A 17,711-nucleotide genomic window follows, 5' to 3' on the forward strand; every position below is an offset into this window, starting at 1 on the left:
CTCTGACCCAGAACCAAAGCAGTCCTGTGGGACAACACGGACTATGCACAGAAGGCCCGAGTCAGTGGGGGGAAAAAACCCTACACAAACCAAACCACCCCAAATTTCAAGATCAAAACAGGTTGCTTCCTTAACAGGAGCACACCAAACTCATTGAAGCCAGACAGGAAATTACAAACCAAAATAAACAAAAGACCCAAAAAGGTGCTTTGCACTGATACACTCTCTGGTTGATCATTCCAAAGGAAATTCTCCAGAGATTAGAAGCAATTACCAATCATTTGTCCTCTGTTGAAAATTAATGACTTGAGGGGCTGGACATGTCCAGTGAGGGTTCAGGGTCTGGTGGGTCCTTTATGGCTGATCCTGACTGGCCCAGGCCAAACCCAACCACCCCCATCGCTGCTCCAGCCCAAACCTGGGGGCAACATTCACACAGTTTGGAAACACTCCCCTTCCCTGCTACTCCGTCCTTCCTTACACATCCAGTGCCCAGGGAGCAAATGGCAACCCCAGGAGGAGAGAAACGTGTCCCTGTGACTTACCCCAGCCCACGGGCAGCACCAGGAGCCCCCAGCGCCGGCCGGCAGGGCTGCAGCCTCTTGCCTTGGGCTGCTCACAGCCCAGGGCACTTGGCAGAGCTGGGCTGCATTCAGGGCTTGGTCCTGGCCTGGAAGAGAGGAGAACAAGGCAATTAAGTGCACTGGGCAAGTCAAAGGCTCCTGCCCTTCACCCTTCTGTTCAATTGCTCACTAGAGAGTTTTAGCCATGAAAAATGCAGGGGGGACACCAAATAAAATGGGACCTTTTCCAGCATTTTCATTCCTCTCTCTTTCAGGCACTAAAAGAAGGCTCATTTTTCTTACTGCATTCCTTGCCCATTTGAACAGAACCTTCTTCATTCCAAATTCCCCTTGGGAGTTAGTCAATCCTCTGCCACTGGACTTTGGACAAAGGAAGAGACACCTGGGATGATGGAGCCCAGAAAATCAGGGAAAGAAACCTGATAGGAAAAGGTCTCATGGCACTCCAGAACTCAGAAATATGTTCAGGCCTTGCCAGGCCACCCCCATTCTGTGCCACCCACCTGAGCTGGGCAGGTGAGGCCAAGGCTCCCCTTCCTCCTGCCAATCACTGTCCCAGCACACGGATCCCTGGGCTGGGCAGCACTTGGAAAAACCTGGGAAAGGCAAAAGGAAAATGGCACTGCCTGTCAGAAAATGAGTGTCTATGAACATCCCTTCTGGACAAATGTAATCACATCCCTCTGCTCCAATAAACCCAGGGCAGGCAGGTCTCTGCAGCCCAGGGAGAACAGGAAGGAGAACTGCAGGAACACAGGCAGACACGGGCAGCTCTTGGCACTGATTCCCTGCAGACCTCTCTGCCCTTGGGGCTCTTGGCACCTCATTTATACAGAATGGGGGGGGGGGGGGGCAGCAGCCCAGGAATGCCCCTCAAAAACAGGGGCCTGGGCAGCTGGAGATTAGAGGAGGGGAGTTGTGAGGGGAGACATGGAGAGAGAACAGAACAGGGGTCGGTTGGGAACAGGCTGTGTGTCCAGCAGGGATGGGAACTGTAAACAGGGGAGGGTGGAGGAAAGCAGGGGGTGAGCACAGACCTGCCTTGGATGGATCCTTTTTCCCTTTGCTGAGGGATCTCAGCTCCACCCTCTCTGAGAGCAGCAGGGAACTGCTGCAGGGGAAGAGTTCATTTAGGCACAAGCCAGTGATGCAGCCACTGGGGCAGGGGAAGACGGGAGAGGAACAGAGAGGAAGTGACACAAAAATCACACAGTCACCACTGAAAGAGACTTTATTGAGCTGCAGCACAAACACAGTCACAGCAGGCCAGGGCAAGAGGTGCCCCCAGGACCACCAACACAGCAGCTGGGCTTGCAGGAACACCATCTTCTCAAGGTATGGAGCCAGGGGCTCACAGTTGGGATCCATCCTAAAGATGCACTCAGGCATCAGGGGCAAGTCCTGCCCACTCACTGCAGACAGTTCAGCCCCAGCAGCAGTGGCATTTTCTGCCTCTCCCTCCAATATTATTTGGGACCGAACAGCTCAATACTATGGAATTTCAGCTTCATAAATGTTTTACAAAGTTGAGCTTCCTGAGAACTGGTGCATTTTTGAGTATTCCTGTCTCTTCCAGTGCTGCACTTGCCAGGATCCTTTGGGCCTGGTGTTTTGCTAACAGGCAGGGCACTCCAGGAAAGAACTCCTCACCAGTCATGGAATAATAGGAACAGCTTAAACAAACCCAATCCAACACATGGAATACAGATTTAAGGAATATAAGAGGAAATGAGCAAGGCCTCACCTCCTGAGTGCCCCAGAGCCAGAGCTGTGGCTCAGCACAATCCCTCCCCACGGCCCCTCCCGCTCCCCCCCAGCCCACACGGCAGCCCCGGGGCAGCCGAGCCCGCAGCTCCGGCCCTGGGACAATTCCTGCGGGTGCCTCCAGCCCAGGGGAGGCTGCGGGGCGGCTCCAAGGGGGTCCCGCTGGCCAGGCTCTGCCCAACAAAGCCGGCTTTAGGCCAGGCCTGGCACTGTGGGGCCGTGGGCAGTGGCAGGTTTCGGGAGCTCCCCGGTGGCCACCCCTGGAGCGCTGGGCAGGCGCCCGGCGGGGCCGAGGGTGGAGGGCACGGAACAGCCGCACACACCTTGGCTGCTTCTGCCCAGCACACACTCCCAGCACCCGCAGCCTTCAGCCAGGGCCCCTGGGCACACACAGCCCTTACCCTGCTCCTCAGGGGCAGCAGCCCAGGGGCTCAATTCTCAGGGACCTTCTCATCCTTTCCTTTGGTCCTTTGATCCCTGGGCAGGGCAGAGACACGGGTGAAAAAACTTCTTGTAATTGATCCCAGAGACAACAAATGCATAATGTTCATAAAATCAGGATAATTACTGTGATCAGTGGATGGATTAAAGGGTTCAAAAACTTTGCAGCAGATGGTGAGAATTCTGTAAATATGTCGCACCAGTGGTGAGCAGTGACTTGTTCTACCTCATGCCCAAAGGTCACTAACTGACCCCTATATTTACTGTTTGCACTTGGTGATCACGTCAAGTCTTATTTCATATTTGCAGGGTAATAACTGGTATTTACATATAAAAATCCCTGGTTTACTTACATTGAAATGTGTTACTTTTCCAGCACAATATTGGTCCATGCATTGCAGCAATTCAGGAGATAAAATTCAGGTAATTCTTGCAATCCAAGATGTGAATACAGCCCTCCAGATCAGTTCACTGGTTCTCAGTAAGTCGTTCTGTGCCTCATTCCTTTGTATTACAATATACACACTATGGCATGTGCACTCAGCCCAGTTCATAAGTTACTGGTGTTCCCCTGTGCACAACAATTACATCTTGGGGAACCACTAGAGAGCTGCCCAAACTCCCCATCCCATTCTGGAGTGAAGGGTGGGGGGTAAATACAGCGGACATCCCTTGTGCTCCTAAATTCAGTACTCAGGATACACCTGGCCCAGCTCTTTGCCACTGGTTACCAAGCAATTCCATGTCTCCACTGTCTACAAATCCAGTACCAGCTCCCATTCCTCCCAGTCCCTTGTCCCCCCAGCCTCACTGCCTGGAGCAAGATGGGAGCACTGGAAGAAGACTGGGCAAATTAATTCTATGATCCTGATAGATGGGGCTGCAGGACACAGGCAGCAGGTACCCAACAGCTGGACCAATATTGGCCTCAGCAGGATGATGCCCAACTGTCCCATCCCCTGCCCACGCTGATCCCTTTGCTCTTTTGGCAGCACTTACCCAGAACAGCCCAGCAGGCAGAGCCCAGGGGAGGGCACTGCTGCTGTGACACTGTGGCTGTGACTGGCACTGCTCACACAAGGGGGACAACGACGCCAGGGAGACCCCCTGGACCCGGCAGCATAAGGGAAACTACAGCATTGCATGGCAACAGTGCCCCCAGCCCATGGAATCACATCCATCCAATCCCACTGAGGGCACCACCAGCCGCCCGCACAATGAGCCCGACACACCCCGGCCCTGCCATAGAGTCCCCCCGGGCACAAAGGGAGACTGACCCCTGGGCAAGGGCCATTTGCTTCCCAGGTCACCTGGTCCTGGGGTCCTGTTTTGGAGCTGCTTTTCCATCTCCATCCAAATCCAGCCAAGTCACCCGACCCAGGCACCTTTTCCAGGGAGCTGCCCGGGCAAACAGCATCGCCCAGAGGGACCACAAGGGGTGTGAGGACAGCCAGGATCCACAGGGTCTGTAAGATATCAAGCTAAAACATGGCAATATCATTCCCTCCACTAACATTTATTCACACAAACATGTTCCCATGTTCCTTGTCTGCATTTAATCACTAATTCCATGATGGTGTCAGTTGGGAGCCAAGTAACCAAACCACTGCCAACTGACCCCAAATCCCTACAAACCTGACACTGCCCTAGTTCTTTCTGTTTAATTCCCACAGGTACAGTGTCTCACTCAGCACATGCACTACTTTTGCCTCCCCCCATTGTGACTTCAAACTCACTGTGGCACGGGTTACAGGCTTCTGCTTTCCAGAAGTGCTTCCTACTGATAGATTTGGCAGACCCAGCAGTGAGCCATGCATGCTCCCTCTCTTCTCCCAGTACTTGCTCTGGGGCTTTTCCCCAGTGATCCGTGCTCACTGTCCAGGGATCTACACTTGTTGCTTCAACCACAGGGCCATTGGCAACCCCCTCCCGAGGCCTCACTCCTGCCCCGACCCCTGCTCTGGCTCTGGCTTGGATACACCCTTTCCATGTCATGATGCTGCCTTCCTGAGCATGGCCTGGCCTGTGCATCCTGGAAGAGCTTTTTACCCAAGGCCTTATGGGGATTTCAGACCCTCTTATCATTTGTTGAGTTTCCACTAAAGCCCAAGAACAGACTCAGAGCCGCTTCTCCAACAGGGTCTATTTTGGGCTGGCTTCCAGTAACTTCCTATTCCCAAATCCCAAGAGCACTTCCTTCCTTCCCTACTTCTGCCAGAGGCTCCAACTGGCATCATTAGCACTGGCAGGAACCTCCAGCTCGTATCAGCCACAGGTCCAGAGCCTGTTGAATTGCTCCCTGAGCTGTTTCAAACCCTCCCTGCTGCTCATTTCCCACTCAAACTCACACTTCTGTCCTGGGACTTCATGGCCCAGGCCAAGGGTTGGTCCCAAAGGAGGACCGTGTTGTCACCAAAAGCCAAACAAACCAATCAACTGCTGGGCTTCCACCTTGCTCTGGGGGTGACAAAGCCTGAACTCTCCTGCCTAGTCCTGGACAACACTTCCTGGGGACCACAACACCTCTGAGTTCCTAAAAATATCACAGGTTGGGCAGGTGCTTGAATTTTGTGTGGATTAACTCCCCCCCTTCCTTTCCATGTGCTGCACTACTCACTCTAATGGTGCTTGTACTCCCTGACCCATTCCCTCACCCATCCAACCATCCCTTGTCCCTTCTCTGGTAAGGACAGTGGGTCCAGGTGTTCTGCCAGGCTCCCAGGGCAGAGGGTGGGACTGTGGAGCCACCCTCAAGGGGGGGAAACGTGCCCTGCCTGCCCTGCCCAGGGAAAGGGAACTGCCCCCAGTGTTCCCAGCACAAGGCACCCTTGGAAACATCCACTGCAATGGGACACTCAGGGACAGCAACAAGCACTGCACAAGGCTGCTCTGGCACAGGACCAATTTTAAGCTCAGCTTTTCTCTGGACCACTTCACTTTGTTTCCCACCTCATCCTGCAGTCAAAACTTGCTGTCCTTGCAACTTTTTAAGGTGATCATAAATTACAGAGGCCTCCACTCCAGCACCCACAAGGGCCTGAACCGTCTGACAGGATCCATTTTTCCAGGGAATTCAAAGCTCCACCTGAGGACCAGGGTCTTTTCTCCCCCATCCCCGTGCTGGAGCTTGGCCTCCATCTCCCTCTGCTTTCAGTTCTTTCCCTGGTTGCACATCTGCAGCCCTGGCCCTGGGCGGAGCTCGGCATCCTGATCCCATCCCTCCTGGCCCCCGGAACCGCTGACTCAGCAATGGGGGGCCCTCCATTGCCAAGGGCACGGTCCCGTCGGGGCTCACGGGGGGACCAGGAGGTCGAAGGCTCCAGCTCTCCTGCTACAGCCTTCCACCACTACAGCCAACAGAGGAGCCTCTCCAGCCCTGCCTCCCAAGGCATCCTGAACAAACCCAGCCCAACTCCACAGGACAAACTGCTCCCTGTCTGCACAGTCCAGTCTAATCCCACAGGCTCCCACGTCATACAGAACAACCACCCAGGAGATCAGAGACTCCAGTCCATCTCTTCCTAGCAGAGGTTTGGGTGAGTTTGGCAGACACCAAGTGAGGAATTCCCCAATGTTTTCCCAGTTTAACCCCTGTCACACCAATCACCTTAACACTCCCAGTCCTTAATTCTCCCTCTCTTGGGTTAAGGACCGAAGAAGTTGGACCTGTGTCTGAGCAGGACATGTGCAAACCAAATGCTGAGGACTGGAACACACACCTTGCACTCCTGCAGCTCTTACCATTATACTCAAGAGAAAACAGCCAATTGTACCATCACTGCTCATTTCTTAATCCCAATCCCACACTTCTTTGGCACTTGGAGCACCACTTTTAGAACCCAGTTACAGCCCCTTAGAGACAAGTACAGGGACAGGTAGCCCTGGGATACTGTCAGCAATGCCTGAATCCATTGCAGGGACCTTGCTTTGAGCTCCCCAGGGCCGGGCACCCCGAGGATCTCCCCGAATAATCCTTTCGGTGCGCGCTGGAGTCCTCGGGGTGCCCCAGCCCGGGGGGCACCAACAGCACTGTCCCTCCAGGGGCCCAATTTGGTGCCAAGGCTTCAATGCACAGCCCAAAAGGCATTTCAGGAGTCCTTCTTGGGAACCCACCAACATGGATGGGGATGAAGCCACAAGAAGGCCTCATTTCTAAAGGCAGGGGGATCTTGCCTGTGTCCCAGACTGGTCCGGGGATCTGAGGCCCTTCCCGAGAAAATCTCGGTGCCGGCGTGAAGGCCCAGAGATCCCTTGGAGCCACGGGAGAGCAGGCACAGAGTCCCTCCTGGGGGCCAATTCTGCTGCCTCAACTCAGCTCTTCAAAGAAGCCTCTAAGATTCAGCTGGTGAGTTTTAGAAGCCAGGTATTCCTTGCTTGCAACACCCTGACATGATCCCAGCCCGCCGGGTGTCCTGGCAATCCGCTCCCAAAGGGCACACAGGTATCTCCACTGCAGCTGATGGGAGGGGTCAGCATTACAGGAGGGGTCATTTTCATTCCCTGCATTCCTGTTCCACATGCAGGGCATTTTCCAACACTCCTTACCATACACACCTACCCTTAGAAGGTTTCCAAGGGGCTTCACCGAGGGCCTTCCCAGGTCTGCTCTGTCTGGAGCCCTCACAGTCCTCAGTGGCTGCCTGAGGAACCTCAACACAACTCACCTGCTGACACAGGAACTTGGTGCTGCTTGGCTGCTGCCTCAGTTCCCTTCTTCCTTCTTTCTTCACCTCCCTTGGTTGGTCCCTTGCCTCAGCTCTGTGCAGTTTCCAGGCTACATCCCACTGCAAAAAGGATCAGCCCTTGTTACATCTCAACACTCAGAGAGCATTCCCCCTTTTTTCCTGACTCTTGTCCATCAGGCCAGTGTCTCATTATTTAAAGCACAGTTTGACTCCTCTGTGACAACAACAGCTACAGCCCTGAATCATAACACAGGCTGAGACACAAACACAGATGGGAACTCTGAAGGATCCACTTTGTCCTGCTCACCAATCAAAAGCAGCTTTGTGAACTCAAGAAGAAGAGAGCCCAGGGCCTTTTTCTGCAATATTAACTGCTATAAATGTGACCCACAAGACCTGCAAAGGCCCTTTCCCCTTCACCTGCAGGGCTGGCAGTGCCACCACTCGACACGGCCCCAGTGGCTGGGCAGGAACGGAGGGGCTGGGGCGTCCAATCCATCGGCCCAGGTGGCACCAGGAGTTCCTGGAGTTCCTGCAGGGGAGACCATCAAGCCAACAAAGGATTAGGAAAAGGACCATTTTTTCCTTTAATAGGTATATCTCCTGGAATATGGGGAGTTGGACAAGGCCTACTGGTGCAACAAGGACACACTCAAGGCTATCTATTAAAAGCATCTACCAGCACTCAAAAGCTATCACTGTCCTTCTGTCAGGGGGAACTCAGGAAACTCTGTTTGCCAAGAGGCTCCAGGAGGATTTCCAGCTTTTGGGGCTCTCTTTTAACCATTTTTCCCATCATTGTAGCTGGGACTATCACCTGCCCTACAGGGGGAACAGCCCACAAAGGTCACTTGCTGGGATGCCATTAACTCAAAGTCCCTTCTCAGGGGGGGTCACTGCACACCTTGTCCTTTCTTTGCCCTCCCCAACAAAGATGCTTCCAACAGTTCTGAGACATCTGGCAGACCCAGAGCTCTCCTCAGGGAATGCTTCAGTTGCTTAAAGGCTGCCCTTCCACCATCCAGCCAATGCAGCAAATTCTTACCAGCTGTTGGAAAAGTTGGCATAACAGTCTTACCACACATCCAGAGGGAGCAATCCAGAGCCCACCCAGTCCTACCATTCCCAGGAAGGCGGCTCAGGAGGAATCACGTGGCTTCTTTTCTTCCTTCCTGCTTTCCAGATTTTCTCCTGCAAAAGCAAAGGTTTCCTAGCTTTCCGTGCTCCAGGAGATGCAGCAAAGGCCATCTTTTCAATCCAATACTGGAAACTGCTCGAGGTTGTCACTTACAGGGGTTCTCTCAGGTCCTGCACTCATCAATCATCTTGGCCATTGGTTTTCTTGGCAGGTTCTTGCATTCACATTCTACAAGCAAACCAGGAGGAGCAAATTTAGCTGTTCCTGCAACCAATCCAAGCTGGCATTCTGATTTTAAAGGATACTGGGTTGGCCTTACCAGGAGAGATCCCACAGTAGGGGTAATACCTACAGGTTCTGCCCTCTTCCACTCTCCTGCAATTCCACTGGCCCACACCACAGGAACAACTGCAGCTGCCACTTCAGTCGGGACCTTGCTGCTGACAAGAGTTATTCCCTGCACAACAAGAGCAGCTGCTTGGACACATTTAGTTTCAGCAATTACAGTTTCAATATCCCCAGTTTTCAATTCCATTTCTGCCTCAACTCTTGCACTCAATCCCTTCCTAGCACAGGTTTGGGTGAGTTTGGCAGACACCAAGTGAGGAATTCCCCAATGTTTTCCCAGTTTAACCCCTGTCACACCAATCACCTTAACACTGCCAGTCCTTAATTCTCCCTCTATTGCGTTAAGGACTGAGGAAGTAGGACCTGTGTCTGAGCAGGACATGTGCAAACCAAATGCTGGGGACTGGAACACACACCTTGCACTCCTGGAGCTCTTACAGTCACATTCAAGAGAAAACAGCCAGTTGTACCATCACTGCTCATTTCTTCTGTGCTACAGCAACATCATTCCAGGCCTCTCACTGCCAACCCTCCGCTTCTCCCAACAGCTCCAGGGGCACCAGAACCTGCCCTGAAGGTACAAAGGCTCCTTTTCGGAGCACCACCACCCATCTACACTGTAGCACTGGAATTCCATCTCCTGCACAAGCTGGGAGAAGCAGGGAAGAAAACCAGGACCTTACAGGTCAACTGGGGGCACCTCTTCATCCAACAGCAGCTCCAGGAAAGGTACTGAGTCAACACCTCACCAAAGACACAGGAAAACAAGTGCCAACATCTTGAAAATCACACCAGTTTTCAATTGATAAAGCAACACTAAAGAAAAGCTTTTCAGACACTTGGGAAGAGACCACCCCACTTTAACCAGTTTGTGGGACTCGTTCCCAGCCTCCTGAGGTTCATTTCCCACCTCACTCGGGGCTGCAGTACACCTGCTTCTACACACACACACACAAGGAGCTGCTGCTCCTGGATTCCAGTCTCCTGGTTCTCCTTGCAACTCCTCCAGCTGTTTGCCCAGCTCTCCAGTGCCCATTCCTTTGCCCACTGCACTGGTTCACAGCCCCAGGGCACCCAGGGCCACCCTGGGCTCTCCCCTGCCCTGACACTCAGGGCCCTTTCCCAGCCCCGACTCCATCCAGCACTGCCCCAGCTGCTGGCAGCTGCAATTCTCCTGCTCCTGCCCTCCCTCTGCCTGCAAACACCCCTGCCAGCTCCTGCACCCCCACCTCTTACCTCCCAGCAAAGCAGAGCTGCATCCTCCGGGATCCTCCAGCTGGATGCTGCTGGCTCTGGGCAGCTCCCACCCTTCACCAGGGGATGCCAAAGGGAGCTCTGGGGACTGTCCCGAGGGCAGGGGACACCCACTGTGGGTCACACCAACACTCAGCCAGCTCAGGCCGGGGCTCTTCTGCCTGCAGGGCAACAAACAGCCAAGCAGGGACACTGGGACACTCAAAGGAAACAGGCACAACAAACTCAGGAGCCTGGCACACCACAGCCCCCAAACCTGACCAGGCTCCAGCTGCTGCACAGACCTGTGGCCACACAGGACCCAAACCCACCCCCAGCAGACAACCCTGGGGAGGTCAAGCTGCTCATTCCCAACCACAACCAAACATCCAGTGCCACTGTCTGCCAGCCCCTGCTCCCAGAAATCAATCAGCTTTCCCATTTCCTTTCTTTACAGGTCCTTGCATTCCCATTCTACTATCAAACCATGATTAGCAAATTTAGCTGTTACTAGAACCAATCCAGCTTGGCTTCCTAATTTTAAAGGATACTGGGTTTGCCTTACCAGGAGAGACTCTGGCTTAGGGGTAATTCTTACAGGTTCTGTCCTTGTCATTTTTCTTGGAATTCCACTGGCCCACACCACAGGAACAACTGCAGCTGCCACTTCAGTCGGGACCTTGCTGCTGACAGGAGTTATTCCCTGCACAACAAGAGCTGCTGCTTGGACACATTTAGTTTCAGCAATTACAGTTTCAATATTCACAGTTTTCAATTCCATTTCTGCCTCAACTCTTCCACTCAGTCTCTTCTGAGCAGAGGTTTGGGTGAGTTTGGCAGAGACAAACTGAGGAATTCCCCAATGTTTTCCCAGTTTAACCCCTGTCACACCAATCACCTTAACACTGCCAGTCCTTAATTCTCCCTCTCTTGGGTTAAGGACTGAGGAAGTTGGACCTGTGTCTGACCAGGACATGTGCAAACCAAATGGTGGGGACTGGAACACACACCTTGCACTCCTGCAGCTCTTACAATTGTATTCAAGAGAAAACAGCCAATTGTACCATCACTGCTCATTTCTTAATCCCAATCCCAACTTCTTTGGCACTTGGAGCATCACTTTTATCACCCAATTACAGCCCATGAGAGAGCTCCATGTCTAGCAGGGACAGGTAGCCCTGGGATACTCTCAGCAATGCCTGAATCCATTGCAGGGACCTTGCTTTGAGCTCCCCAGGGCCGGGCACCCCGAGGATCTCCCCGAATAATCCTTTCGGTGCGCGCTGGAGTCCTCAGGGTGCCCCAGCCCGGGGGGCACCAACAGCACTGTCCCTCCAGGGGGGCCCAATTTGCTGCCAAGGCTTCAATGCACAGCCCAAAAGGCATTTCAAGAGGCCTTCTTGGGAACCCACCAACGTGGACGGGGAGGAAGCCCCAAGAAGGCCTCATCTCTAAAGGCAGGGGGATCTTGCCTGTGTCCCAGACTGGTCCAGGGATCTGAGGCCCTTCCCGAGAAAATCTCGGTGCCGGCGTGAAGGCCCAGAGATCCCTTGGAGCCACGGGAGAGCAGGCACAGAGTCCCTCCTGGGGGCCAATTCTGCTGCCTCAACTCAGCTCTTCAAAGAAGCCTCTAAGGCTCAGCTGGTGAGTTTTAGAAGCCAGGCATTCCTTGCTTGCAACACCCTGACATGATCCCAGCCCGCCGGGTGTCCTGGCAATCCGCTCCCAAAGGGCACACCGAAGTGTCTCCACTGCAGCTGATGGGAGGGGTCAGCGTTATATGAGGGTTCATTTTCATTCCCTGCATTCCTGTTCCACATGCAGGGCATTTTCCAACACTCCTTACCATACACACCTACCCTCAGAAGGTTTCCAAGGGGCTTCACCGAGGGCCTTCCCAGGTCTGCTCTGTCTGGAGCCCTCACAGTCCTCAGTGGCTGCCTGAGGAGCCTCAACACAACTCACCTGCTGACACAGGAACTTGGTGCTGCTTGGCTGCTGCCTCAGTTCCCTTCTTCCTTCTTTCTTCACCTCCCTTGGTTGGTCCCTTTAAATCCCTTGCCTCACCTCTGTGCACTTTCCAGGCTACATCCCACTGCAAAAAGGATCAGCCCTTGTTACATCTCAACACGCAGACATCATTCCCCCTTTTTTCCTGACACTCAGCCATCAGGCCAGTGTCTCATTATTTAAAGCACAGTTTGACTCCTCTGTGACAACAACAGCTACAGCCCTGAATCATAACACAGGCTGAGACACAAACACAGATGGGAACTCTGAAGGATCCACTTTGTCCTGCTCACCAATCAAAAGCAGCTTTGTGAACTCAAGAAGAAGAGAGCCCAGGGCCTTTTTCTGCAACTTTATCTGCTAGAAATGTGACCCACAAGACCTGCAAAGGCCCTTTCCCCTTCACCTGCAGGGCTGGCAGTGCCACCACTCGACACGGCCCCAGTGGCTGGGCAGGAACGGAGGGGCTGGGGCGTCCAATCCATCGGCCCAGGTGGCACCAGGAGTTCCTGGAGTTCCTGCAGGGGAGAGCCTCAAGCCAACAAAGGATTAGGAAGAGCATTTTAAACTTTCAAATTTTAAACTTTAATATGTTTATTTCCTGGAATATGGGGAGTTGGACAAGGCCTACTGGTGCAACAAGGACACACTCAAGGCTATCTATTAAAAGCATCTACTAGCACTCAAAAGCTATCACTATCCTTCTGTCAGGGGGAACTCAGCAAACTCTGTTTGCCAAGAGGCTCCAGGAGGATTTCCAGCTTTTGGGGCTCTCTTTTAACCATTTTTCCCATCACTGTAGCTGGGACTATCACCTGCCCTACAGGGGGAACAGCCCACAAACTTCACTTGCTGGGATGCCATTAACTCCAAGTCCCTTGTCAGGGAGGTCACTGCACACCTTGTCCTTTCTTTGCCCTCCCACCAAAGATGCTTCCAACAGTTCTGAGACATCTGGCAGACCCAGAGCTCTCCTCAGGGAATGCTTCAGCTGCTTAAAGGCTGCCCTTCCACCATCTAGCCAAGGCAGCAAATTCTTACAGGCTGTTTGCCAAGTTGGCATCACAGTCTTATCACACATCCAGAGCCCACCCCGTCCTACCATTGCCAAGAAGGTAGTTCCTGGGCTGTCTGGGGTTTAGGAGTAGTCAGGGAGCTTCTTTACTTCCTTCCTGCTTTCCAGATTTTCTCCTGCAAAAGCAAAGGTTTCTTGGCTTTCCGTGCTCCAGGAGATGCAGCAAAGGCCATCTTTTAAATCCAATACTGGAAACTGCTCGAGGTTGTCACTTACAGGGGTTCTCTCAGGTCCTGCACTCATCAATCCCCTTGGCCATTGGTTTTCTTGGCAGGTTCTTGCACTCACATTCTACAAGCAAACTAGGAGGAGCAAATTTAGCTGTTCCTGCAACCAATCCAAGCTGGCATTCTAATTTTAAAGGATACTGGGTTGGCCTTACCAGGAGAGATCCCACATTAGGGGTAATACCTACAGGTTCTGCCCTCTTCCACTCTCCTGCAATTCCACTGCAGCTGCCACTTCAGTCGGGACCTTGCTGCTGACAGGAGTTATTCCCTGCACAACAAGAGCTGCTGCTTGGACACATTTAGTTTCAGCAATTACAGTTTCAATATCCACAGTTTTCAATTCCATTTCTGCCTCAGTTTTTCCACTCCATCTCTTCCGAGCAGAGGTTTGGGTGAGTTTGGCAAACAGACAAACTGAGCAATCACCCAATGTTTTCCCAGTTTAACCCCTGTCACACCAATCACCTTAATACTGCCAGTCCTTAATTCTCCCTCTCTTGGGTTAAGGACTGAGGAAGTTGGACCTGTGTCTGAGCAGGACATGTGCAAACCAAATGGTGGGGACTGGAACATACACCTTACACTCCTGCAGCTCTTCCCATAATATTCCAGAGAAAACAGCCAATTGTACCATCACTGCTCATTTCTTAATCCCAATCCCACCCTTCTTTGGCACTTGGAGCCCCACTTTTATCACCCAATTACAGCCCATGAGAGAGCTCCATGTCTAGCAGGGACAGGTAGCCCTGGGATACTCTCAGCAATGCCTGAATCCATTGCAGGGACCTTGCTTTGAGCTCTCCAGGGCCGGGCACCCCGAGGATCTCCCCGAATAATCCTTTCGGTGCGCGCTGGAGTCCTCGGGGTGCCCCAGCCCGGGGGGCACCAACAGCACTGTCCCTCCAGGGGCCCAATTTGCTGCCAAGGCTTCAATGGACAGCCCAAAAGGCATTTCAAGAGGCCTTCTTGGGAACCCACCAACGTGGACGGGCAGGAAGCCCCAAGAAGGCCTCATTTCTAAAGGCAGGGGGATCTTGCCTGTGTCCCAGACTGGTCCGGGGATCTGAGGCCCTTCCCGAGAAAATCTCGGTGCCGGCGTGAAGGCCCAGAGATCCCTTGGAGCCACGGGAGAGCAGGCACAGAGTCCCTCCTGGGGGCCAATTCTGCTGCCTGAAAACAGCTCTTCAGAAAACCTCTAAAAGTCAACTGGTGAGTTTTAGAAGCCAGGCATTCCTACACACTGTGAGATATTTTAAGAGCTTAGTAAGTGAAAAAACACAGAGCTTTTATCAGGGACATCTGACCTCCCACAGACAGCTCCTTCTCCTTTCCCCTTTCAGCACAAAATTTTTTTCATGGAATCATTTAATAGGAAGTGCCCAGGACCACAAGACTGTGCTTTCCAGAATAGAAAATAAACAGAGGAAAAGAGCTTTGCACAAGTGTAACACACTCCTAAACATATCTGACTTTAGTTTTATGCTTTATGTTCAAATATAGCAGAAGACAAAAACTCCAGCAGGAGAGCTGGCACATTACCCGTGGTACCCTCAAAGTCCCTCTCAGGAGAGCTGTAGGAAAATCGCAGTTGTACGAGTCCCTTGTGCCTGCAGATGCCTGGGGATCCTCTCCATCCACCTCGTGCTCTCCCAACAGCAGAAAGGGTGACCTCGGGGACACAGTGGCACTCAACATCCTGCTGAGAGAGCAAGGAAACCTTTAGCATAAAGGGGAGTTGAAATCCTATAAACTTCCTTTCCTGGCAGCTTTGTGAAGCCTGCAACCAAGAGGGGGAAAATTTCCATCTCCTTTGGTGCAGGTGTCAACAGAGGCCAACAGAGCTTTCACCTTTTTCAGACAACTGTGCCCTTTTTGGCTCCCTGGCAGCTCCAATGGCACCAGAACCCCCTTCCTGCACACCCACGGCTGTCACACACAGGCACCCACACACCTTTGCTCCAGCCCACACGTGGCCAACATTTCCTCAGCCTGGACATCCCAAGGGGACTATTTTTGCTAGAGAGCACAGCAACCCCCCTGTTCTTGCAAACTGCCTCCCTGCAAAAAAGGAATCATTTTTCCTGGACATTTCTCCCACAGTCAAGGTCTTTTCAAACTGCTCTCGTGCCACCAAACCTGCTCAGGGTCCCTCCCAGCTTCTGCCTGTCCTTGCATTTAAAGGCACAGGCATGTTCTATCTTCCAACAGCAAACCCCAGCTCCTCACTGGCAGTATAAGCCCTGCTCTTACCTGGACCAAGTCCCGGGCTCGGCACAGCTGTGGGTCATGGAGCAGCTTCCCAAGGCCGTTCTCTCTCCCCGCAGGAAGCACAACTCGCCTCCGCTCCCCAGCACCAGGGGAAACCACGAGCCAGGCTGGAAACTGACACAGAACAAACAAAAAGCATTAATGCAGCACCAAGAAACCAAGTTAAAGCTGTCTTTGCCTCCTAACCCTGCACGGGGAAAGGGTTTGGAATTCCAAAGCAAAACTTGATACACCCAGAGAGCACCAGCCCCGCAGCCCTGCCACGGCTCCCCCCGGGGTCACCCGGCAGGTAACGGGCTTACCCGGTCCCCGCTGCCCAGCACAACGCGCCCCTAAACGCCCCGCAGCTCCCCCGGTCCATAAACCCAGCGGCCCAGGCGCTCTCCCCTCCGCAGCCCGGGCAGCAGCGGGGCCGCACCCTCAGCCCTCACACACAACCGCCCGCACCTGCCCCGCCGGCCCTTCTATAGCGCGGGCCGGCAGCGCTGCCCAATCAGCACTCGAGCGCCTCCGCCCAATCGCAGCCCGCCTGGCCCTGAGACAACGCCGGCGCTCGAAAAAACGAGCCGCGGGCGCGCACTGCGCATGCCCGGGGCGGAGCTGCAGTCGACCGGTAACATCTGCGGCGCTGGGCGGCAGCGCCCTCTGGCGGGCACCGAGCGATGCCGCGGGCGGCGCGAGTCGCGAGGTCGCCGCCTGGCGAGTTCCAACCGGTACTGCAGGGGCGGGAATGGAATCCCAACCGGTACTGCGGGCGGGGGCCGTCCCGAAGGCGCTCCCTGTGGAATTCCGCCCGATCCTGTGCCTGCTGAGCGCAGCCCATCCGTCCCCGGCCCAGCGCTGCCCGCGTGCCGCCTGCAGGAGCAGAGCAGCAGAACCTGATGCGCCAGGGAAAGGCCAGGCGCTCCCTCCTGCCCAGGGAAGCTCTCGCTGCATGTGCTGCAAGGGACACTCCTCTTGTTTCTCCTCTTTGCTGAGGGGCTCTGAGCCAGAGAGTGGACTTGGTCCTGACCATGGAAACAATCACCCACCCTGTATCCCAAACAGACCCCTCACCATTCCAGGCAGAGCACACCCACTCCATGCTGGCAGGTCACAGTGACCCAGAGGTGACACGAGAGCTCCGAGTGTGTGTCCTTGGTCCATCAGGACACATGTGGTGACCACACGTTGCCAAGAGCAGCACCTTGTGTAGCTACACCTTGGGACTCACTGGCCGTGAGGGCTGCAGGGCACCCCCTGGTACTTGGTGCTCCGCTATGCAATAAATCACTTTTCCATGCTGTATTTCTCCACATGAAATGCACCACAAAGGCGTTTGTCAAACCACGGGACTCTCTAACCAGGCCTGAGCATGGGCACTGCCAAGGGAACAGGTAAGGCCTCAGCAGCACAGAGCAGGTCGCTGCTTTGTCACATCCCTCAGCTGCCCTGGCATTTCCTCACATTTTACTGCCACTACAGGCCTAAACATCAACTCTCATGCTGACAAAAGGTGCTCCTGAACAACTTTAAAGATGCAAGACTTTGTGGCACAACTAAAAACAGGCCCTGGCCGACCCTGTTTGGTTTTGGATCCCATGATGTCCTGTCCTCCCCCTCAGCCCCAGAGAACACAAGTCTGCACCATTTACCTCACAAGCCAAGGCCCCAAGGCCTGAACGCTGCAGGCCCCCAGCGGTGGCACAGGGGATTGTGCTCCTTCGGGCATCTTTGGTGCCAGCAGATCTTGTAGCTGTCGAGGCTGATCCTCTGAGGACTTTTTGGTGACTCCAGATCTGGGGCTTCTACAGGATCCTGGTTTTTCATTCCAGTGTTTCAACTCACACAACTGCACCACTTTTCAGATACTTCCCAACTGGCATTTATCAGGAAATACTACTGCCAAGACATGCCCTTGGCAGGACACAGCAGGCAGCAGCTACCAGAACTTCA

General features: G+C 53.7%; 1 protein-coding gene and 2 long non-coding RNA genes across 6 annotated transcripts; all 3 read right to left on the bottom strand.

Moving 5' to 3' along the window:
* Nucleotides 1-1,797: 1,797 nt before the first annotated feature.
* Nucleotides 1,798-7,494, bottom strand: LOC116785742. The gene is made up of 2 exons (XR_004356693.1): nt 7,454-7,494; nt 1,798-2,257 (listed from the first exon to the last, which is right to left on the bottom strand). It is a non-coding gene; the product is annotated as an uncharacterized LOC116785742 (long non-coding RNA).
* Nucleotides 7,495-9,057: 1,563 nt separating this feature from the next.
* LOC116785686 lies at nt 9,058-16,300 on the bottom strand. Of its 4 annotated transcripts, XR_004356626.1 has the most exons (6): nt 16,079-16,300; nt 15,759-15,890; nt 15,048-15,207; nt 10,759-10,896; nt 10,197-10,375; nt 9,058-9,609 (listed from the first exon to the last, which is right to left on the bottom strand). XR_004356626.1 is itself a non-coding variant. In XM_032685651.1 (5 exons), the coding sequence occupies exons 1-5, from the start codon at nt 16,135-16,137 to the stop codon at nt 10,271-10,273; spliced, it is 594 nt and encodes a 197-aa protein (XP_032541542.1). In that variant the 5' UTR covers nt 16,138-16,300; the 3' UTR covers nt 10,173-10,270. The 4 variants fall into 4 exon arrangements, 2 of the variants coding, with proteins under 2 accessions (XP_032541542.1, XP_032541541.1); XM_032685651.1 differs by lacking the exon at nt 9,058-9,609 and having other exon boundaries at nt 10,173-10,375; XR_004356627.1 differs by lacking the exons at nt 15,048-15,207; nt 15,759-15,890; nt 16,079-16,300 and adding exons at nt 12,159-12,288; nt 12,610-12,658 and having other exon boundaries at nt 10,197-10,896.
* On the bottom strand, nt 13,375-14,173 carry LOC116785732. The gene is made up of 3 exons (XR_004356681.1): nt 13,661-14,173; nt 13,495-13,569; nt 13,375-13,394 (listed from the first exon to the last, which is right to left on the bottom strand). It is a non-coding gene; the product is annotated as an uncharacterized LOC116785732 (long non-coding RNA).
* Nucleotides 16,301-17,711: the final 1,411 nt, after the last annotated feature.

Source organism: Chiroxiphia lanceolata, chromosome 4 (genome assembly GCF_009829145.1).
Source record: "Chiroxiphia lanceolata isolate bChiLan1 chromosome 4, bChiLan1.pri, whole genome shotgun sequence".
Classification (NCBI taxonomy): domain Eukaryota; kingdom Metazoa; phylum Chordata; class Aves; order Passeriformes; family Pipridae; genus Chiroxiphia; species Chiroxiphia lanceolata.

What these genes read in the sequence shown, in the direction of transcription:
- LOC116785686 (XM_032685650.1), bottom strand. Translation starts at nt 16,137, where the DNA reads ATGGACCGGGGGAGCTGCGGGGCGTTTAGGGGCGCGTTGTGCTGGGCA. An exon ending in TGCTGGGCAGCGGGGACCGG is followed by an intron (nt 15,891 to 16,078) that starts GTAAGCCCGTTA and finishes GTTCTGTGTCAG; the next exon opens with TTTCCAGCCTGGCTCGTGGT. An exon ending in GAGCCCGGGACTTGGTCCAG is followed by an intron (nt 15,208 to 15,758) that starts GTAAGAGCAGGG and finishes TTGCTCTCTCAG; the next exon opens with CAGGATGTTGAGTGCCACTG.